This window comes from Taudactylus pleione, unplaced genomic scaffold (assembly GCF_031769625.1).
Source record: "Taudactylus pleione unplaced genomic scaffold, aTauple2 ptg000004l, whole genome shotgun sequence".
NCBI classification, from domain to species: Eukaryota; Metazoa; Chordata; class Amphibia; order Anura; family Myobatrachidae; genus Taudactylus; species Taudactylus pleione.
In genome coordinates this window covers 1,392,751-1,416,641 of record NW_028284407.1, presented here as the reverse complement: position 1 = coordinate 1,416,641, position 23,891 = coordinate 1,392,751, and the positions used below count along the sequence as shown (strand labels likewise).

Sequence of the window (23,891 nt, the reverse complement as noted above, 5' to 3'; positions counted from 1 at the left end):
GTATCTGTAACCACACAATATAGAAGCGTCACCTGTAGTAATGGTTTCTGTAGTCTAACAACATAGCAGCGTCATCTATAGTAATGGTATCTGTGATCACACAACACCTGTAGTAATGGTTTCTGTAATTACACAACAAGTTTGCTGATGTCATGTGTGGATTATAGACACATAGGGCCTGATTCAGAGCCGGACGCAATTAGCGCTCGCTCGTCCTGAAAATAGGGGTGGCTATTCAAATGAACCGTTCGCTGTTTGCGGTCTGTTCACGCCTCTAGGTCTGAACGAGCGAACAAAACTTGTGGACGTTTTTTGGGAAACTACGCCCCCTGGCCGCTCGCATCCTACGTCATGTCCGCTATTTATTAGATTAATCGAGTACATCGAACAGGGTATGAGCTGCTCGCTATTCTTGTGGTTGGTTTTTGCTACCACAATTTTGCGAGCAGTTCTGGCTATAAAATAACCCAGTGATGTGGTCAATGACGCTGCTGTTTTAATTATGCACACCCATAAAACGCCCGTTTTGACCTTTAAGCACGCCTGCGATCGGATCTCCACTCCGTTTTCAAGCACCTTCCGCTGTTACCACCCACATACGCCTCATCCTGTCACTCAAATTATCAGGCATTCGCTATTTTGCGAGCACATGAATTTCCGCGGCACTGACTGGTTCGCGCATGCGTATAACGATCCGTACGCATGCGCAGTTGGGCAAACATCGCTCGGAGCGAACGAGCTGCCGCTTACGAGTGGCTCTGAATCAGGCCCATAGTTCTGTAGCAAAAAGGTATCAAAATAAAAGACCTGAATCACTTGGAATGATTTTAGTTATGGGCCCGATTCTCAGTCACATGCAATGTGTCCACAATTCCGGGCGCCTCCAGCGATCGGAAGTTCTATGTGATCATTTGCCCATATTCGAAGTCAGACGCATCCATGCAACAGCACTGCCCCCAACCCAACATCTGTGAGCGCAGCCGTTATCACTAATAATGGCACTTACATATACTCCATGCTTGGTACAGAAGATGCAGGTGAAAATGGCGTGCACTCTGCTCACACTCAACTTTACACTCAACAACTACACGCCCATTGCACACCCGAAGGAGACTTCCTGTACATGAACGCCCCTTTGCTACCCAGTTATCACCCAGTAATACCCATTCGACTGTTGTAGCTGCTCTGAGTTGCAATGTCGGGGGTGGCACAGTTTGTTAAAAATTGTGTCCTGTCATATGTGCAACGCAGAATTAGACACTTTGTGCTCTGAGATTGCAGGAAATTGTGGTGACACAGAGTATATGATCAGTGTCACCACAATTCCCTCCAATCTCAGAGCACAGAGTATATGATCAGTGTCACCACAAATTCCTCCAATCTCAGAGCACAGAGTATATGATCAATGTCACCACAATTCCCTCCAATCTCAGAGCACAGACTATATGATCAGTGTCACCACAAATTCCTCCAATCTCAGAGCACAGAGTATATGATCAGTGTCACCACAATTCCCTCCAATCTCAGAGCACAGAGTATATGATCAGTGTCACCACAATTCCCTCCAATCTCAGAGCACAGAGTATATGATCAGTGTCACCACAATTCCCTCCAATCTCAGAGCACAGAGTATATGATCAGTGTCACCACAATTCCCTCCAATCTCAGAGCACAGAGTATATGATCAGTGTCACCACAAATTCCTCCAATCTCAGAGCACAGGGTATATGATCAGTGTCACCACAATTCCCTCCAATCTCAGAGCACAGAGTATATGATCAGTGTCACCACAAATTCCTCCAATCTCAGTGCACAGAGTATATGATCAGTGTCACCACAAATTCCTCCAATCTCAGAGCACAGAGTATATGATCAATGTCACCACAATTCCCTCCAATCTCAGAGCACAGAGTATATGATCAGTGTCACCACAATTCCCTCCAATCTCAGAGCACAGAGTATATGATCAGTGTCACCACAAATTCCTCCAATCTCAGAGCACAGAGTATATGATCAGTGTCACCATAAATTCCTCCAATCTCAGAGCACAGAGTATATGATCAATGTCACCACAATTCCCTCCAATCTCAGAGCACAGAGTATATGATCAGTGTCACCACAATTCCCTCCAATCTCAGAGCACAGAGTATATGATTAGTGCTCATTAAGCTTTTATTGCATAATATGTAAGTACTGAGGATAAAGTAAATTCTGAGGTCCTGTTACAGTTCAATATCCTACATCTCGAGGAATAGAGAATTATACAGTAAATACAGACAGTCACCTTACTTACCATTTTGCAGCATTTTCTCAATAAGAGGTGAGAATTCTTTTGCCTCTGGATTTTCTGGCTCATATATAAGTACTAAAATGCAGAAAGAAATCTGTTTAGCTGATGTGCAGGGTATAAATGTAGTTTTAGGCCCGTATTCAATTTGGGAGCGAAAAGTCCGTGTTGAACTTTTTGCTCCACATCGGAGCTTTTCCTGGGATAAAGTATCGGGCGCGTGCCCGCTGTATCCCCGTATTCAATTTAAAAAGCACCGAAAACGGGACCCGGCAAATTGGGATCTATGAAAAAAACTGAAATTTTCGGGAATTAATTGTAGGACCCCCTTAAAGATGTCCAGACATGGGGGATAACTATCGGTACCCCCGTTTTTGCCTGCAAAAGAAAGTCGGGTTTTTAAATAGCCGCGGCAGGTGTTTTTTTCCCGACATTGAAAAAGTGATGCAGAAGAGCACTTAGGGTTTTTTTCATTTTTAAAAAATGAGGTTAACAGTTGGCGCTGAGTTTATAGAGAGAGATAAAGACAAGCGCTTCCCGTAATGACTTTATAACCCACTTCTGCGTTCTTTATTCCTCTCCTTATTTCAGCGTTTTATGACATATACGGGAAACAAATGTCTGCATGTTTCAATATAAATACAAAGGGGGAGATTTATCTAAACCTGGAGATAAAGTGAACGGAGATAACGTCCCAACCAGTCAGCTCCTAACTGCCACGTCACAGGCTGTATTAAAAAAATGACAGTTAGGAGATGATTGGTTGGGAGTTTATCTCCGTTCACTTTCTCTCTCTCCAAGGCTTAGTAAATAGGCCCCTGTGTTTGCAAAATGACAGTTAGGAGCCGATTAGTCGATACTTTATTTCTCTCCAAGGTTTGCTACATCAGCCCCAATGTAAGGGGACAGTCAGTGTTAGTAGAGTACAAACACTTCTGCTGAGCCAGGTGTACACACTCCCCTCTATATGTTACCCTTACACGAGGGATTCTTGTATGGTCGTATTAAGTCCCAAAAATTTGTATTTTCCCTCCTTCACGGTTCCCCAGAGATCAGATTTTTTTGAGCGTGTAATAAATAGTAAAGATGGGGGCTCGGGATACCCCTTTCTCCATCCTTGGCGGCAGGTACTCTCCCATGCCCTGACAAAGAGCTATCCAGCTTGAAATGAGTTGGATAAAGGAGCCAGGGGACTGTTTTGGGAGAGTACCTGACACCACCAGAAGGAGAAGGAGTATTCTGAGCCCCCATCTTTACTATTTAATACCATGCTCAGAAACAGTTTATCTGTGGGGAACTGTGAAGTAGGGAGAATATTTGATCTAAGGCGACCATACAAGAATCCCACAAGTAAGGGTAACAAATAAAGGGGGGGTTTTCATCTGCCCCAGAAGAAGCGTTTTTATTCTGCTAACATTGACGGTCCCCATTAAGGACATTGGCCAGCCGCTGGCCGCTCGCTGGGTCTGTGGACGTTTTTTTTTTGTCTCCAGGCCGCTCGCAAAGCTGTGGGTGACCACCCACAGCTTGTGCGAGCGGGCTGGAGACCGTCGCGATTATCGCGACCATCGTGCTTGCGATGAGACCCTGGGGTATGGTCAAGCTGCCGCAAGCCCGAGTGGACTTCCGGCTCTAAGGGAACGCCTGCATTTGTCCGACCACCCCCCCTACCTGCCCACAAAACGGGGCGAGCTGTCAATCAACATCGCCAGCCGCCCCGTCTTGTTGCGAGCCCCAGAGCGATTGAACTTCAGTCACTCTGCGGGACACGGCGCATGCGCAGGGCTATAACATCGAGCGGCTTTGAATCGGGCCCATTGTATTTATATTGAAAAATACACACTGCTCATTCAGCAGCGTGTGCAATTGCGTTCGCAGCTGCGATTTCGAACGGAACGCAGCTGCGAAAATATGCTAATTCTTGCTGCAGCTACGCCGGCATAGGGACGCCCCACTGCTGCCTTCTCATATCCGTCTGACCTAACTTTTCTGCGTAAACATCGGTACCATCGATGCACATCGGCCCGTCAAACAGCATTTAGAGCAGCTCTGACCAGCCACAGACACTGTAAGACTCATCGCAAGCAGAGATTACTCAGTCGGCGTAAGCAATCGCAGTGGCTAATTTATGCACGTCCATGAAACGGCGTTCCCACGGACAGGCATGCCTGCATTCTTTTATTTTTTAAAAAATATATTTTATTGAAGCTTTTAACAGTGTAAACATATACCAATAAAGAAGAATAGTACAACCTCATGATATAAGATCTATCAAATGACAGAATATTTGAGTTGCATAGTACAAAAAGGTCGTTAACACTTGCATAGTGTGAAATAGCAACAGTATTTTTAGAATTTCATATATATTGAACATTAGTAAAAACATGGACAAAATGATGTAACTCCGGCCTGATTTAGTACGGATCGCAGATGTGATTGCAATAGCGAGTACGCCTGCAGTCTCATTGAGATAGTATGCAAATCCATTGCGATCGGCGATCGCTATGTTGCGTCGCAGCACAACATAAGGGGGCCCACCTTACCTTACACACACCCGTAATGTTTAGCAAGACTGCAAAACCATCGGTACAATCGGTACCATCGCAGCCTCACGCACACTTACACAAGCTCTGCCCTTACTTAGAAATTGCTAACCTCGTCGCACGCTATCAGGCCTCAGGCTGTGTATGGCATCGCAGTGGATACACACCCATGCAACGGCATTCAAACACACTGGCACAGCTGCATTTCGCCGACCACCCTCCCGTCACCACCCCCAAACGCTACTTCCTGTCAATCACTCTGCGATCTGTCTCCATAGTCACTGCGATTATATTAGTATAGAGAAGTTAAAACAAAGCATTTTATTCAAACAGATACCACCACATGTACTCCTAAACACCCGTCTGATTTCCTCACAATGCTCATTCACTCAACGCAGCACCATATACCCTATAACCCCATTTAGCCCAAAATTCATCTAATACCGACCACTTGTTCTACAACACCCCTCATCCCTCCACTCCCCACGCATATTGTTCTTTGTGGTAACAGCATCTCATTTCTCTTCCAATGTGTTCTTTAAACTCATATTCCCCTAAACCCCTTTTTCCTATGCACTACTGCCCTACTTACTGCTGCACTAATCTGATATACATGCATGCAGTACACGTGTGGTAGCAGGATGAAGGAATAGACCGCATGGAGAGAGATGTAGAGAGAAAGAGATTTAAATCATGGGATTTGCCATTATACAGCTTTGATGACAGCGAGCAGGAGATCTACTGTCAAACATCGAACACTAAAAGTAGTCACATTGGTAATGGTGAAAAGTGTGATGAAAAACTAAATACATACCCATTTGGCAAAGCTTTTGTGCCACTATGTAATCCTCATCCATTACAGCTTTAAGGAACTGAAAAATATATACATTCAAACAAGTGTGTTTATACGACATAATGAGTGGTAACATATCGGCCGAACATGCACTGTCCAGCTGGAAGAACACGTCCTCCACACAGCTAGGTGACAACAGAAACAATGGCTTCTCTGATATAAGGGTTTATTTCCTAATAATTTACAGGGAAAACAGACTGCAGCATCTATTGTTCTTCACACCTTAAAGATAAACGCGGTTAGTGAACAGCTCATGTAGTCCCTAACACTACTGGGGAGCCCCCTGGCTGCCTGACTTTGCTGCCTGTACCTAGCCTATACCTAGATCCCTCAGCTCAGCTCCAACCACTCAGTAACCCAAACTTGTGTCACCTCTGCAAGAAGTTCTACGGGAGCACCTCCCTCCTCATCGCTCTCATCTTCACCACTAGACTCCTCCGAATGCTCTTGGACAATGTGGTTATGAATAGATGGTGAATGAAGTCCTGCAGTTACTTTCTTATCTACAGTAATGATAATCAGACACGTAGCGTTAAATCAGTTGTAATTAGAGGGTCAGTAAAGTTCACATATTAAATACAGGTCAGGTTCACAACAAGCCAAAGTATGCATATGATGTATATCACCATTGTTACAATGCCGCTCATATGATGATACCAGGCTTGGCTTGTGGGCTGGTTTTGTAGCAAAGCAAATCTGGCAACCAGACATGTTGTTGTGGAAAATGGTATGTAGTCAGTGAAATCCCAGCATGGGACTGATAGGCGTCTAAATACAGACGCCAATCAATAGCCCCACGCCGAAATCCCGACGCCTGGCATACCGATCGCTACCCATCGCCTAAACCTGTGAAGTCATGCTTAGGGGCTGGGACCGCTGACTCTAGGAAGTATAGCGCTGCCCAGAGACTCTTAAAGATGCTCCAGACAGCTCCACAGGCTGCAGGGTGCCTTGGACACTCCGGGTGGTTCTCCAGCAGCGGCTGCAGGCTGCAGGGTGCCGTTCCAGGCACCCTGCAAACCATATGCAGGAGAAGTGTGGTGCGGAGGCAGTGCAGCATCTAGCACCACTCGCATACCCATACCCCTAGTTATGGCCCTGGTCTAGGTACATGCAGCACCCAGCACCACTCGCACACCCCTAGTAATGGCCCTGGTCTAGGTACATGCAGCACCCAGCACCACTCGCACACCCCTAGTAATGGCCCTGGTCTAGGTACATGCAGCACCCAGCACCACTCGCACACCCCTAGTTATGGCCCTGGTCTAGGTACATGCAGCACCCAGCACCACTCGCACACCCCTAGTTATGGCCCTGGTCTAGGTACATGCAGCCCCCAGCACCACTCGCACACCCCTAGTTATGGCCCTGGTCTAGGTACATGCAGCACCCAGCACCACTCGCACACCCCTAGTTATGGCCCTGGTCTAGGTACATGCAGCACCCAGCACCACTCGCACACCCCTAGTTATGGCCCTGGTCTAGGTACATGCAGCACCCAGCACCACTCGCACACCCCTAGTTATGGCCCTGGTCTAGGTACATGCAGCACCCAGCACCACTCGCACACCCCTAGTTATGGCCCTGGTCTAGGTACAAGCAGCACACAGCACCACTCGCACACCCCTAGTTATGGCCCTGGTCTAGGTACATGCAGCACCCAGCACCACTCGCACACCCCTAGTTATGGCCCTGGTCTAGGTACATGCAGCACCCAGCACCACTCGCACACCCCTAGTTATGGCCCTGGTCTAGGTACATGCAGCACCCAGCACCACTCGCACACCCCTAGTTATGGCCCTGGTCTCGGTACATGCAGCACCCAGCACCACTCGCACACCCCTAGTTATGGCCCTGGTCTAGGTACATGCAGCACCCAGCACCACTCGCACACCCCTAGTTATGGCCCTGGTCTAGGTACATGCAGCACCCAGCACCACTCGCACACCCCTAGTTATGGCCCTGGTCTAGGTACATGCAGCACCCAGCACCACTCGCACACCCCTAGTTATGGCCCTGGTCTAGGTACATGCAGCACACAGCACCACTCGCACACCCCTAGTTATGGCCCTGGTCTAGGTACATGCAGCACCCAGCACCACTCGCACAGCCCTAGTTATGACCCTGGTCTAGGTACATGCAGCACCCAGCACCACTCGCACAGCCCTAGTTATGGCCCTGGTCTAGGTACATGCAGCACCCAGCACCACTCGCACACCCCTAGTTATGGCCCTGGTCTAGGTACATGCAGCACCCAGCACCACTCGCACACCCCTAGTTATGGCCCTGGTCTAGGTACATGCAGCACCCAGCACCACTCGCACACCCCTAGTTATGGCCCTGGTCTAGGTACATGCAGCACACAGCACCACTCGCACACCCCTAGTTATGGCCCTGGTCTAGGTACATGCAGCACCCAGCACCACTCGCACACCCCTAATTATGGCCCTGGTCTCGGTACATGCAGCACCCAGCACCACTCGCACACCCCTAGTTATGGCCCTGGTCTCGGTACATGCAGCACCCAGCACCACTCGCACACCCCTAGTTATGGCCCTGGTCTCGGTACATGCAGCACCAGCACCACTCGCACACCCCTAGTTATGGCCATGGTCTAGGTACATGCAGCACCCAGCACCACTCGCACACCCCTAGTTATGGCCCTGGTCTCGGTACATGCAGCACCCAGCACCACTCGCACACCACATGCAGCACTGTTGGGGGTGTTCTGGTTTCTGCACAGTAACCACATACTCTGGAGACTTTTTTATACCCCTCAAAAGTCCCAATTTTCCATACAATGGTGCCATATGCAGTCACCCCCAATACCACGTGCTTGGCCTTAAAAAAACAATTCTGAAAAGTGCAATGAAAACCACCCTGCTACAGTGCATGCTGGCATTCCTTACTGGGACACTGGGCATACCAGGTAACCCCCAATCCCTCCAAGTCTTCCCCATTCCCTTTTTGAGTGACAAAATTCAGGGACTGTTCAGAGAAAATTGGGACTGTTGGCATGTAACCTAATATTGTGTGAATTTACATATACATATCTATATATACACACACCACACGACCTGACACTGATTAAACGTGTAACCAAACATTCAATAGGAGAAGCCAGCAGTAACCGTTCTATATTGAGTAGGTGAGCTATAAAAGTGGCTATAGAGTAGTGCAATTATGCGTTTAGTTGTATAGTAGATGGCTAAGGTATATACAAGATGGCATGGCATTATAGCCACAGTGTAATGATGTCTGTATAGCTATCAGGCCTGAGGAGCTCATTCAGACCTGCTCGCTCGCAGCCGTAAGGCCGGTCAGTATGCAAATGCCGCGATCGCTCACTAAGACATCAGGACGCCACTTATGTCTTAACGTGCGATCGCCGGGTGAAGTTAGATGCCCACTAGCCTGGACAAAGACGCCCACTTTCAGACGTCATATCCAGGAAGTGTATTAGAGCATTGGTACCATCGGGCGACATCGAACCAGCACGCAGTGCTTGAGGTAGCCCTAGCCTACCGCAAGCACTGCGATCACCACTGCCTTTATGTCACTCGTATGACGTGTATGCTGACACTGCGTCTAAATTATGCACGCCCTTATAATGGTGTAAAAACGCACTGACACTCCTACATTCGCACATCCACACCCCCGTTTCCTTTGTCATTCCCCTGTCACCACCCACAAACGGCCTGTTCTGTCACTCAAACTAGCGGGCTGGCTGTATGCTGAGAGCGATCGTCTCCCGATCGCTGTGACTGGTTCGCACACGCCCACTGTGTCTTTTACGCATGCGCAGTTTGCAACAATCGGCCGGCTATGAGCGAACGCAGCTCAGCGAGCGGCTCTGAATCGCCCCCTGAGTTCCTATGTATGTGTAAATTAGAAATACTGCTCTGTATAATATAATAAGTTAATTTAGTAGCCTACTGCCACAGCTAAACCCCAGCAAAGGATTAGAGTCTGGTATGTAACATGAACAATAATTACCAGTTATTTGTGGCTGCGATGCCTTCGGCACGGTACTGTACTCTGGCTTTTCTGATTGCATGCTGTCTGCCGCACTATAATCTGGAATATGACTGCTGCAAATAGAGCAAGTGATTATGACACATTAGTCCTGTTCCATCTTGGTAAGTGTACACATAACTTTACCTATCACTGGTTTGATTTGTTGTTCTAAGCAGGGTTCTTACTCCAATAAACCATTGGCTGACACTGCATTACTGTCTGCAATTCATTATTATTATTATTAAATTGCTTGCAGACCGTTCAACAGTTAAAAGGGGATGTAAATTAAACCCATATTCGAAACCTTCTAAAAACACAGCTTGATTCTTTGTTGGCCGCAGAAGCGCCTGCAGCAGCATTTCCATTGGCGGTTGCTCGTCTGCGACTTTATGCTAATGCTGATAGAATCTCCTTCCCTTGTGTACATCCGTACGGCCGAGACATCCACTTTAGAGCCCGTACACGCAGTAAAACCGATTTGTCAGTACTTAGACGCCACCATCGGTCACACCGTAAAAACTTCACCAGCTCTATGCATACTTACCGATGGTGGCGGCGTAAGTGGGCGGTGCTTGGGCCACACCATCCGCTTTACAATGCCGATATTACCAGCATTGTAAAGCAGGGGACGGGGCTACGATAATGCGATTCAGAGCGAAACGCGTCATCGGTCCCCCCAACTGTCCACTTTGCTCGATAAGTGGGTGCGACTGGGGGAGGAGGGACACAGGGGAAGCGGGGGGTAGCGGGAGAGCTGCCTTCTCTTGCGGGGTGGGGGCCTGAATTTCGGGAGGCTCCCCGCCAAACCGGTAGAGTAGGCAACTATGGCTCTATGGCAGGCGCAGTTTCCCCGTCTGACTATGGCCTCCTATGGCTGTAGCTGTGAACAGAGACGCGCCCACAACATTCCCTATAACACGCCCACTGAACTGACCATTTTCGGGTGCATTTCTACCCACCTCCCAGTCATCGCCCAGAACGCCAATCACTTTTCTACAACATTTCTGAAGCCGTCCGTTTAATCGGCGCCTTTGTGCGTACACTGTCTGAAAACGCATGCGCCGTAGGAGTTTATTCATTTTCATACAGCTGCAGATGCAAAAAAACAATCGCTACACTACGTGAACATCGGTATTGCATGTGGATTGCTTGTGACTCCGTTTTATAAAGCATCATTTCTATGTGTAATGTCCCCGGCCTATTTCATCTGACTATGGGCCTAATTCAGCTGTGCACGCGATCCAGATTCCGATGATTGGGAATCTGTGCATGTGCAGAACTGGTCTGCGATTCCGCATGCAGACTGAGACGGAGACATGTCGCGGGAGTCAGGGGGGGGGGGAGAGGCCAGGATCTCCGTCGGCTGACGGAGATTTCCTGGCCTCTTACTCTAATCTGCGGCGGCCCGTGGGTCATGCAGCCGGCCGATGGTCCGCCGAGTATTCGATGCTGCGCGGATACGTAATCCAGCAGGAGGCATTACCATAATTGCAAGGATCGCAATTGCAAAATTGCTTGCGTGCATACAACATATATCTATAGCCTACGTGCATACAACATATATCTATAGCCTGCATGCATACATCATATATCTATAATATCTATAATCTGCGTACATACATCATATCTATAGCCTGCGTGCATACATCATATAGCTATAACCTGCGTGCAGCTTTGCAATTGCGATCCTTACAGAATCAGGCCCTGTATCCTCCATAGGATAGGTCACAAAAACATCCTCAGTTGCTCATGTAAATATCATGTCACACAGACAAAACACATCGTATATATATTGTACCAACAATAAGTACTCCAGTCCAAAATAGGTTATAAATTAAACAAAATATTCCGCTTTTATTTACGTATCACAGAACCCATTCTCTTTAGGCTAATGTGACACGTGTTTTAGGAGTCAGCAAAAAGCAGCCCATATCAGAAGCTGATTCATATCACTGAAGTCTTTGGGACCTGCTGTCTCCTGGCTGTTTTCACAGCTCCAGAGCGCTACATGCAGCAGTTGTAACAAACTGAAAGCCAGGGCACTGAAATACATGTAATACACAAACTGTAAGAGCTAATGATTCAAAGCAACATTTCCCCTTACAGATAAACAAGGCTCAGAAATGCTAATCATCTTATTTAGTGCTCTGTGATCTGCAAGAACAAACTGCTACCAAAACGCAGGTGTGATGCCAACCTTAAGATCTACACCACTTTATTGGGTACACCTTTCAAGTAATGGTTAAGAGTGCCCTTACCACCCAGGGATTGTGACCAATGCTCATAGGATAGAGGGCCTCATTCAGCAAGGAACGCACGGATGCAGACGCACGCACCCGTCCGCTGCGAGAATATGCTAATCAATGCATACGCACGGAGACCGCAGCACAAGATGCAGATGCCCAGCCCCATACTATGCTGCCTATCTCCCTTTACTCCCAGCCTGATCAGCACGCAAGATAACGTAAACATTGGTAACATCGAGAACCATCGGACCCATTAGCATAACAGCAGAATTTTGTCCGCTTCCTATGTACAGCTTATGGTATGGGTGTGTATGCTGCCGCACTGCCTTAATTATGTACGCTCCTATAACGGCGTTATAACGCCTGCGTTCGCCTGACCAACACCCGTCACCACCCACAAACGGCACTAACTGTCAGTCAATATCGGAGGAGTCTGCGTGCACACTGCGTGTAGTCTGCGTACACTAACCCGATCGCACTGACTAGTTCGCGCACGCGCAGTGCAAAAACATCGGCCGAGTGCGTATGTTCTCTCCTGTGCGTTCCTGGCTGAATCAGGCCTAGAGTCACCACTTGCTGCACAGTTGTCAGCTGCACATTCATGCTGCAAATCCCCTTTTCTATCTCACAGGTGATCAATTGGACTGAGAGCTGGTGACTGTGGAGGCAGCTGGCTCCATGTATGTCATGTACATGGAGCCAGCTTCAGATGATTATCCTGCTGGAAGCAGCCATTACAAGATGGGTAGTTTGCCCATAACGGAATGTTCCTGGTCAGCAATAATGCTCAGATAGGCTGTGGCATTTACATAATTCGAAATTGGCATTATGAGGCCTAATGTGTGTCAGGAAAACATTTATCTCACCATTACACCACCACCTCCAGCCCGAACAGCTACGTTAAACTACATTACACTACTACTAAATTCAGCTGCTATCACCTGCATGTGGCAGCAGAAACTCATCAGACCAGGCCTTTTATTCAATCGTCAGCTGTCCTGTTTTGCTGAGCCTGGTCCTACTGTAACTTCAGGTTTGAACTGACAGGAATGGAACCTAGGACCTCATTCAGAGGCGGTCGTTAGATGCAAGCGGTCGCTCTGAATGAGGGCGGCCGCTTGCATCTTGTAGTGCCGCCTCTTGGTCGATCGCTAAGCTGTGGGTTACCACCCACAGCTCTAGCCACCGACCAGGGTGATGGTCACAATGGTCAAGCCCATCGCGACCATCGGGGCTTGCGACGAGACCCTAAGGTTGGGTCTCGGCACTCGCAAGCCCCAGGGAGCTTCCTGCTCTGATCGAGCAGGAAGCTCCCCACTGACATCACTGCTGATGTCAGTGGGGCCGCCCCCAAATGGCAAGCGTTCCTTCGGGAATGCCACCGTTTGGCTGGCCACACCACCTGCCCGCCTCCCAAACAGGGCGAGCTGTCACTCACCATTGACAGCTCGCCCCCTTTGGTGCGAGACCCCTAGCGACGGAGCGCCCGTCGCTAGCCGGGTTTCGCGCATGCGCACGTCAGAACCGGCTCCGACGTGCGCATGCCCAGTGGGGGAACATCGACCCGGTTGCAAGCGCTTGCGACCGGGTCTGAATGACCCCCCGAGTGCGGTCTTCATTTGACCTAGCCCATCTATTTCAATGTATGACATGTTGTGCCATGGCCATTACTAGGCGCAGGGCCCTGGAGGTAGCAGCGTCACTGCCCCATGGCATCTGCATTTGGCTTACAGGGTGCTTGCAACTGCACCCTGCAGCCAGTAGTGCTGCTGCTCAGCTGCCTGGAGAGTCCTAAGGATGCTCCAGGAAGAGCACCATTTCCTGGTTCTGACAACCCGCCCCCATGAGTGTGACATTATGATGTCATGTACTCAAGGGCGGGGATAGCACAGTGTTGTTCAGAGATGCTCTTCTGCATACCACAGCTGTAAAATATGGTTATTGAAGTTAATGTCACCTTCCTGCCAGCTGGAACCAATCTGACCTTTCTCCTGCAACGTCTCTTATCAACAAGGGGTTGTCACTGGATACCGCTCAGCGAATATTTTTTGTTTTCGCATCATTCTCTTTAAACTCTGGAGACTGTTATGTCTGCAAATCCCAGGAGATCATCAGTTTCTGAGATACTCAAACTATTTAGTCTGGAACTAACCATCATTACACAGGCACAGTCACTTAGATCACATTTCTTCCTGCATATTTCTGGTGTTTGGTCTAAACAACTGAGGTCCTCATTCAGAGCCACTCGCTAGCGGCAGTACGCTCGTTCCGAGCGATGTTCGCACATCTGCGCATGTGTACGGATCGTTATACGCATGCGCGAACCAGTCAGTGCGGCCGAAATTCATGTGCTCGCAATATAGCGAATGCCTGCTATTTTGAGTGACAGAATGAGGCGTATGTGGGTGGTAACAGGGGAAGGTGCTTGAAAATGGGGAGTGGAGATCCGAACGCAGGCGTGCTTAAAGGTCAAAACGGGCGTTTTAAGGGAGTGCATAATTAATCCAGCAGCGTCATTGACCACGTCACTTGGTTTTTTTTAACTCAGAACTGCTCGCAAAATACTGGTTGAAAAAACCAACCACAAGAATAGCGAGCAGTTCATACGCTGGTCGATGTACTCGATTAATCTAATAAATAGCGGACATGACGTATGGTGCGAGCGGCCAGGGGGCGTTTTTAAGAAATAAACGAGCGTATGTTTTGCTCGCTCGTTCAGACTTAGAGGTGTGAACAGATCATTTCAATAGCCACCCCTTGTTTTTGAACGAACGACCGCAAATAGCGAACGGGTCTGAATCAGGCCCTGAACCTCTTGAACATGTCTGTCTGCATTTAGCTGCTGCCACATGCATGACTGACTTGATACTGCACTAACAACTTCAAGCAGGTGTACAAGTATATCTAATAAAGTGGCCATTGAGTGTATACTGCAACAATCCTCCCCTAAATAGCCATAAAAGCAATATGACTTTAACACTACTATACCTTTGTGCGATAGGTTTTACTGTACACAGTGAGATCTGTTTTGTGGGGATGTAACATTTCCTTCCAGCTGATCCTTGTCTCCCAGATCTGAGGAAGGTAACATCTTATTTAACATGTGTACAATTGTAGTACAAGACATCTACAGTATGTAGGACAGAATATCTGCTTGATTATACAATGTACATTATGAATAATTACCATGAAATTCCTAGTACAAGTTGTTTAAATATACATATAATATGTAAATGTTATAATTGCCTATAGTAAAACTGTTCTATATCACACTGTAAGCTACTGTCTGTTGTCATCCATTTAAGTCTCAAGAGATGTTTGCCTTATGTTAACAACCTTCGATGGTTAACCACCGATGTCTGATGGTTTTGCCATCGATGGTGGAGATCCAATGGATCTCTGCCACGGATGGTACAGAACCACGTGATGTCTTTTTTCTCTCCATGTGCCGGGACACGGAGTCTAGTTCCGCCCCACGACACAACCCGTGAAGCCCCGTCCCCATTCTTTTATTGACCCAATGTGCAGCAAGTATAAAAGCCCATCAGATGCCCATCAGTGGATGAAACCATCGATGCTTCCCAGCCAATGGCTTCTTAACATCGGTGTTAATCACCAAAGGTACCATCGATGGTGACCATCGGTAGCTAACCCATCGATGGCTATCCCTAGTTTGCATTGTCCTTCTACACAGGTTTACTGGCAGGAAGTATGATGTGCATAGGGAAAATGTCTCCCTCGTAACAAATGTCTTTAGCTTTGAACAGAGCATGAAAATGTACAAACATCATATTGAAATGTTTTAGAATATATTTTATATAATACTACTTATATTTTAGGGGTAGTAATCTTTAATATGGGATATCTGAAACATGTATACTTTATGTTTAAAATACTCTTTTACTGTGAGGAGCCTGGAAACAGCATTGGACAATAGTTGCTTTGCGTCTGGAACAAACCATGTTTCAGTGCAAGGGGAGCAAATACATTTATTATTTTTGCATGCAGGGTAAATACCGTCTGTTTTTGCATGTAGCCCAATGCTGGATAGCTTTATTTTTACACTGCAAGTTAGATTAGAGCTCGGGCACTCCCCCATTTCTCTGCACACATTACATCTGCCCCACCTGCACTGCTACATGGTTGTACCAAGGTGCCAAAGGAATTGTTCTTTTTTTGCTTTGCTCCCATCTCTGAAGCAGCTCCATAGCCTGTGACTATGCAGCCAGGTAATTGTCTGGTATAGTTACAGTATGTCCTGTAAATGTGTCATTAACAATCTGCTTAACAGGAATTAAATCAATTTTTCCTTGCTCTGTGTCCCACATGGGATTTGCATCATTGCCCAGGAAATGAAGATGAATGAAGGCATTGGGGGATTCACAAACATGTAAATATTAAGCAAATGTCTGGAATCTTCTTAACATTACTAACAATGACACCAAGCAATATGTCTAAAAGACAAAAACATGTATAGTCATAGTTGCCGACTTTCTGGCTGCTCCTTCCGGGAGGGAGCAGCCAGATCGGCAGGGCAGGGGGGTGTGGCCAGCAAAAGAGGGCGTGGCCGGGCAACTACCGTTTGTAGGCGTGTCGGCCGCGGGGTCACGCGATCGCATAATTTTGGCCCCACCCCCGCTGCACATTGCCAATAATACAGGCATTGTGAAGCAGGGGGCGGGGCCAAAATGACACGATTCACGGTCGGGCTTGCCTGCCTTTCCGGGGGACAAGGAGCTGCACCCGATTATCGGGAGGCTTCCAGTCGAATCGGGAGGGCAACCCTGTGTATAGTTAACATCAGGTATCTTAATAGATTATAGTAAACGATATAGTATCACTTACTGGGTTTGGTTCAGAGATGAACGCAATGTTGATGTCAGACAGGTGCAATTTTTTAATACTGAGCATGTGCCAAAGTGGCACTGCGCACACGCAGAAATTGGTTAGCGATGGTGGACGTCTGGGGAAGGTCACAGGGAGTGGCTAGAAAAAAGCAGGAGTGTCAGGACCGTTTTCTGGGCATGCCCTAGTGAGCTTCTGCAAATATGTACGCAGTTGGAGAGGCCCCGGCGTCTTAGGTGAGACGGACATTCTGAGACAGCATAGGCTTGCTCAGGGGTTCAATGTGCGAACGATGTTCCCGGAGTTTTTGATTTTTTACGTAAGCGACAGAAGTGAATCGCTGGAAGTAGGCGTCTCTGTACACAAGATGGCGGCTGAGACATTAGCGTATTTTCGCAAGTCCACTGAGTACGGGATCTCAGCAGCTAGGGGCATTGCGAGCATCTCTGAGTCAGGCTCACTATACACAAGGTCATTTACGCACAAAAAGCAAAGGCATGAAATAACTAAACTTGTTTACTAATATTATTACTATTCTGTAAGTAGTACTATTACTAGCTACTATGATGCAAAGTCCCAGCTACTATTACATTTAGCATTACCACTTTCATTAGTTTCGACTAGTCTCCTAAAATAGTGCTAGATTTAGCCTAGTTTATTTCTTAACTAACGTTTGCCCGCAGCTTCGCTAGCGTTGATGTCTGTTATTGCTCAGCGGATCTGATTTTACAAAGAAAGTAGTGGCATCTAATATTGCAATGTAAATTTTATATTGTAGACATTGATCACAATAGGTCATTGTAAGCAAAAGATGCTTGGGGCTACTAACTCATGAGCAAGCCACATAGAGGCTACTTAACCTACAGTACCCCTTAAAGGTTGCAAGTAACATGAGCAGCAACTCTATAATATGTAGTATTTGTCTTGGTGCGCCATCTACTGGATTGACATGTATGCTGCAACTTCATGAGTCAAGATAAGCTGCGTGATTAGTGCTTAATATATAGTTGGATTTTCCTGCAAAATAGATCTTGAGATATATACATATATATATATATATATATATATATATATATGTATTTCTTTATGCGTACATATATAACTGTTTGCATTCGGGGTGTGCAACATATACATATATATACACATATAGTCATTTTGGACTTGAGGAGCCTGTGCAAATTCCGATAAAAATGTTTTTTTGTCTCCATAGTTCATAAAACAGTCTCTAAAAGTATATTTGTCCCAAAAACATTATATTTATATACATCGTCATTTTTGGCTTGAGCCTGCACACTGCACGCACTGAGTGTCAAGCATCTGGTTTTTCCTTTATTGCTCCTCTCCCTGATGTCATATTGAGATAATACATACCTCAGACAGACATAAAAACAAAAATTCCCCAAAAAAGGTTTGAGTACAGACACAACCATTACAACTTTATTATAAGTATAGATTAATGCATGTAGACAGTGAGAGAACACTCGTGCCAACATGCCTTTATTGCACGTCATATAACATGAGGAACTGATATCCAAATATGACGATTATACAAATATAATTTGCAGCTAAATCAACGGATATGTCCCTGGACAGGTATTACATTATACTTATAATTTATTGCTGAATACTAAATACATTTGAAAAAAAAGTGTAATTTATCAGCCATTGAATCATTACAAAAAGAGGAAGACAAGGAATTATTTTGAAGGATAATTCTAAAACTATCAAACAGTAATTTATCCTACCGTGATGCTGCATCGCCAGAATGAAGATCCAACTTTTCTGTAATATCAAAATGAAAAATAGGAAGATTTATTTTGTTCAACTGGTGAAAAGACTGTCCACCTCCTCCCTGCTCCGCACTGACCCCAACTGGAAACTGGATGGGGGTGGGGAAAGGTCCTGTTGAGTGCACGGTTTACAAAGTTTAGACGATTAAGAAATACAGATACAAAGCTCTGGGAAAAAGAAAAGTGTTTGCAAGGGGCTGTGGCTAAGAGTGGGTGCTGTATTACCATCATTACTTGGCGGTAGTGCCAGCCCTCCATCCCTTTAGCTGGCTATAGTGCAGGTTTAAAGGGAAATAATTCCAATTTAGAATCAGGAACTATTCTCACTTTTATTTGTGCACATGGAACCTTATACCTCTTACACAAACTTTTTCCCCATAATTCGTCCTCCAAGTTGTAGAAATGGGGAAAAAAGTCTGCAAAGAAACTTTACATTGTGAACAGTTTGGTCCCAGGTGAGATCATTTTTACTCATTAGTGAAATAGCAATATCCAAAATATTACTACTAGACTTGTATTGTACAATGTACCCTATGGACTTGTTATGATTACTTATGTAATATTAATCTACCCTTTCCCTTTCTTTCTACACTAGACTGCTACCCTCAAAATATATTGGAGGATCTACAGGAAGAATCCTTGTTGCATACCATGTGCTATTTTATAGCGAAAATACATTTCAAACTTTCCCAGATAACATCAATAAAAGATTATCCATAATTTCCCCAGGGATCTCCTATTTGTGAGGAAAAACCACATCATTCATATGCCGCCAGCCTTTAGTAAATCTAAAAATACCATATATTTAGGGGATGTAGTTACCATCCTGGCAGTCAGGATGCCGAAGCTCAGAATCCTGACCTCCAGCATCTCAACGTAAGTATTGGGGTTAGGGGTAGGGCTGAGGGGGGGGGGGGGGAGAATTAGGGTTAGGCTGAGGGGGGGGAGTGGGGGAAGGTTAGGCTGTAAGTGTAGCGTTCCCGCTAGGCTGTTTCAGCGGGGCGCCGCGCCCTGCCCTATTTCTGAAGGGCAGACAGCACCCTTGCCCTCCAGCAAGGCGCCCCGCTGAAACAGCCTGCGGGTTCTGTCCTCCACCCACGGGCGGCAGTGTCCCGCGGGTGGGGAAACGGTAGAGCAGCGGTCACCACCGGTGAATGGGTGCCAGGCGCGTTCGCTCGGCATCCATTCACAGTGACCGCAGCGCTTTGGGGCTGCCCGGCATGTCTGTAAGTGCTGGGCACCCCCCAAGTGTGACGAAAAGGGGACATAAAGACATGCCCCTTTTCAGTGGCCATGTCTCCTTTTCGGACGCGTGTGCGCAAAAGTGCCCTTGCTCTAGATCCGGCGCCCTGCCTGCCGCCGGAACTAGAGTGAACATTAAGGTGGGAGAATTAGGGTTAAGCTGCGGGGGTGGGGGGGGGTTGGGTTAGGCTGCGGGAAAGGTGGGTTAGGGAGAGGGTTAGGACACTTATCTAACTGGGTCGGGAATCTGACTGTCGGTATGCCACTGTCAGGGATCCCATACCCAATCCCACGTTTAGAACATTTTATGTTTGGAATACTGATCCTTGTTGAAGATTTATTCAGCATAGTTTGTTTTGCCATACTAATTTTCTACATTATTAATTTAATAATTTATAAATATCAGGGGCCAAATGTAACAGGGGGAGAGTTTAGAAAATTTCAGAGTTTAGCAGTGAAATTTCACATTGGTCGAGTTTTATCTTCAAAATGGGAAAACATCTGGATGAGAGTTTAAATCGTGAGAGTTTTTTGAGTCTAAGGGGCCTATGTATCAGAGCTTGATGAGAGATACAAAAAAGTCTAAGCCAATCAGCTCCTAACTGTCATTTTTCAAACACAGCCTATAAAATGTAAGTTAGAATCTGATTGGTTGGTGATTTATAGCTCACAATTTTCTCTCTCATCAAGCTTTGATACATATGCCCCTTAAACCATGTGAGTTTGCATGTTCTCGGACTTTATAACATTGGCTGAGTTTAAAAAGTGTGAGAGTTTTACTGATAAACTCTCACCCTATTACTTTTGGCCCCAGGAGTTTTTTGGGCAACATCTGATTATTTTTAGAAAATGGGCTTGGGCCAAATAAAATAATAGAAGTTGTTTTGAATCATCTATTTATTCTATTGTGACCTTAATTATCTTCTTTATATTGAAAGAATATAAATAATGAATATATTCAGGCAACTATAATCCCAGTTAAATGAGAGATCTACTGTAGTTCCAAGAGAAGTTCTTTCCCCATCTAGGTTTTGCAGCTGAGCTTAGGGAAATAGCTTTCAGCTTTTTCTGGTTGACAGTAAAACCTAATTCTCTCCAAAATCTTTCATTTTATCAAATATAAATGATAACGTTTGGTGAGGGTTGGATATGTAGAGTAGTAGGTCAGCTGAGTTTAATATCTGTATTACCCAAAGCTATGTCTACAAAGCCTTTGCATGATAATAAAATCCTAATTATAGGATTGAGGGATAGTCCATCCCAAGACTGAAAGTTCTGCTCTCAGTGGGACACCCAAAGTACAACCTGGTCCCAAAAGGTAACTTACCAGCTGACTGGCATTCTGGTTATCCAGCGGGTCTTACCATATTTCCATGTGTTCACCGCTGCTGCCTGGTTCCTGAGGCAGCCAGCTGTTAGTGGACTCTATGCTGATTGTCTGGAAAGAAATCTTAGCCAGAACTCCTGGTCTGCTGATCCCCTCCCTCCTGGTCTGCTGATCCCCTTCCTCCTGGTCTGCTGATCCCCTCTCTCCTTCAGGCACTGGTTCTGATTCTGAGGTGGTCACCACTTTTGCATCTGGCCACGGCAACCTTCTTACTACTTTATGCTAATGTGAGCAGCAGCCTGTCTAGGCAAGTATTCATGTGACTACAAGCAAATATAGCACTGCCCACTGTTTTTTCCAGCCACAGGTCTCGTCATTAGTATTGGCACTTGCACCCACCTGGGCCCGGACACCTCAAACAAGCACGGAAGCGGAGCACACACCCACAACACTTCCATGAAACTCTCACAAGATGCATATGTTCCGTACGTCTGCATTGTCTACTGCGCAGAGCTCCATGCAACTGCAATGTGCCCAGCTACTGCTCAGAGCTCCATGCATCTGCATTGTACCCAGTTACTGCTCAGAGCTCCGTGCATGTGCATTGTGCCCAGCTACTGCTCAGAGCTCCGTGCATCCGCATTGTACCCAGCTACTGCTCAGAGCTCCGTGCATCTGCATTGTACCCAGCTACTGCTCAGAGCTCCATGCATCTGCATTGTACCCAGCTACTGCGCAGAGCTCCATGCATCCGCATTGTACCCAGCTACTGCTCAGAGCTCCATGCATCTGCATTGTACCCAGCTACTGCTCAGAGCTCCATGCATCCGCATTGTACCCAGCTACTGCTCAGAGCTCCGTGCATGTGCATTGTGCCCAGCTACTGCTCAGAGCTCCATGCATTGTACCCAGCTACTGTTCAGAGCTCCGTGCATCCGCATTGTACCCAGCTACTGCTCAGTGCGCCATGCATCCGCATTGTACCCAGCTGCTGCTCAGAGCTCCGTGCATCTGCATTGTACCCAGCTACTGCTCAGAGCTCCGTGCATCTACATTGTGCCCAGCTACTGCTCAGAGCTCTGTGCATCTGCATTGTACCCAGCTACTGCTCAGAGCTCCATGCATCTGCATTGTACCCAGCTACTGCTCAGAGCTCCATGCATTGTGCCCAGCTACTGCTCAGAGCTCCGTGCATCTGCATTGTACCCAGCTACTGCTCAGAGCTCCATGCATCTGCATTGTACCCAGCTACTGTTCAGAGCTCCATGCATTGTACCCAGCTACTGCTCAGAGCTCCGTGCATCCGCATTGTACCCAGCTACTGCTCAGAGCTCCGTGCATCTGCATTGTACCCAGCTACTGCTCAGAGCTCCATGCATTGTACCCAGCTACTGCTCAGAGCTCCATGCATCAGCATTGTACTCAGCTACTGCTCAGAGCTCCGTGCATCCGCATTGTACCCAGCTACTGCTCAGAGCTCCGTGCATCTGCATTGTACCCAGCTACTGCTCAGAGCTCCATGCATCAGCATTGTACCCAGCTACTGCTCAGAGCTCCGTGCATCTGCATTGTACCCAGCTACTGCTCAGAGCTCCGTGCATCAGCATTGTACCCAGCTACTGCTCAGAGCTCCGTGCATCTGCATTGTACCCAGCTACTGCTCAGAGCTCCATGCATTGTGCCCAGCTACTGCTCAGAGCTCCGTGCATCTGCATTGTACCCAGCTACTGCTCAGAGCTCCATGCATCTGCATTGTACCCAGCTACTGTTCAGAGCTCCATGCATTGTACCCAGCTACTGCTCAGAGCTCCGTGCATCCGCATTGTACCCAGCTACTGCTCAGAGCTCCGTGCATCTGCATTGTACCCAGCTACTGCTCAGAGCTCCATGCATTGTACCCAGCTACTGCTCAGAGCTCCATGCATCAGCATTGTACTCAGCTACTGCTCAGAGCTCCGTGCATCCGCATTGTACCCAGCTACTGCTCAGAGCTCCGTGCATCTGCATTGTACCCAGCTACTGCTCAGAGCTCCATGCATCAGCATTGTACCCAGCTACTGCTCAGAGCTCCGTGCATCAGCATTGTACCCAGCTACTGCTCAGAGCTCCGTGCATCTGCATTGTACCCAGCTACTGCTCAGAGCTCCATGCATTGTACCCAGCTACTGCTCAGAGCTCCGTGCATCTGCATTATGCCCAGCTACTGCTCAGAGCTCCATGAGGCGTACGGTGCAACGCATACACAGTCTGTGGAAAATCGAGGTCTTCTGTCTTTTTTCAGATCAGCAGTATGTAGTTCACCAAAAACACATGGTCGTGGGAGCGAGCGAGTTGAGTGAAATAGGGGTCTATGTACTAAGTCTTGGAGAGAGAAACAGTGGATGGAAAATTACCAACCAATCAGCTCCTAACTGTCACTTTACAGGCTGTTTGAAAAATGACAGTTAGGATCTGATTGGTTGGTACTTTATCTCCGTCCACTTTAGCTCTATCCAAGGCTTAGTACATGGACCCCATAGTCTTTTAACCTGAATATAAGCAGTCATTCTATTTCTTTGGCTAATATAAAATAAAGTATTAGCTTTAACCTGACAGGACAGTTGTCCTTGTGACCATGAATCATAAGGCAAAGTGTCAGTTTTACCAAGTAATGGATTTTGAACAAAGCATCTCTGAGACATAGGCTAAACCTTTCTTCAGTCAGTATGTTCACCCTGTAACACAGTGCCTGTCGTAGGGTT

At 46.9% G+C, this 23,891-nt stretch overlaps 1 protein-coding gene across 3 annotated transcripts in view; it reads right to left on the bottom strand.

Annotated features, from left to right (window-relative positions):
• The window catches only part of ERICH2 (glutamate rich 2), a 138,548-nt gene that overhangs the window by 97,741 nt on the left and 16,916 nt on the right, over positions 1-23,891 (bottom strand). For 2 of the 3 annotated variants that reach the window (XM_088467623.1, XM_088467703.1), the window contains 6 exons: positions 18,537-18,693; positions 14,935-15,021; positions 9,680-9,774; positions 6,056-6,186; positions 5,645-5,702; positions 2,294-2,365 (listed from right to left, as the gene is read on the bottom strand). In XM_088467623.1, coding sequence (XP_088323749.1) covers positions 2,294-2,365; positions 5,645-5,702; positions 6,056-6,186; positions 9,680-9,774; positions 14,935-15,021; positions 18,537-18,693 — 600 coding nt within the window. The remainder of the gene's footprint in view (positions 1-2,293; positions 2,366-5,644; positions 5,703-6,055; positions 6,187-9,679; positions 9,775-14,934; positions 15,022-18,536; positions 18,694-23,891) is intronic. The other variant, XM_088467774.1, reaches the window with a different exon arrangement.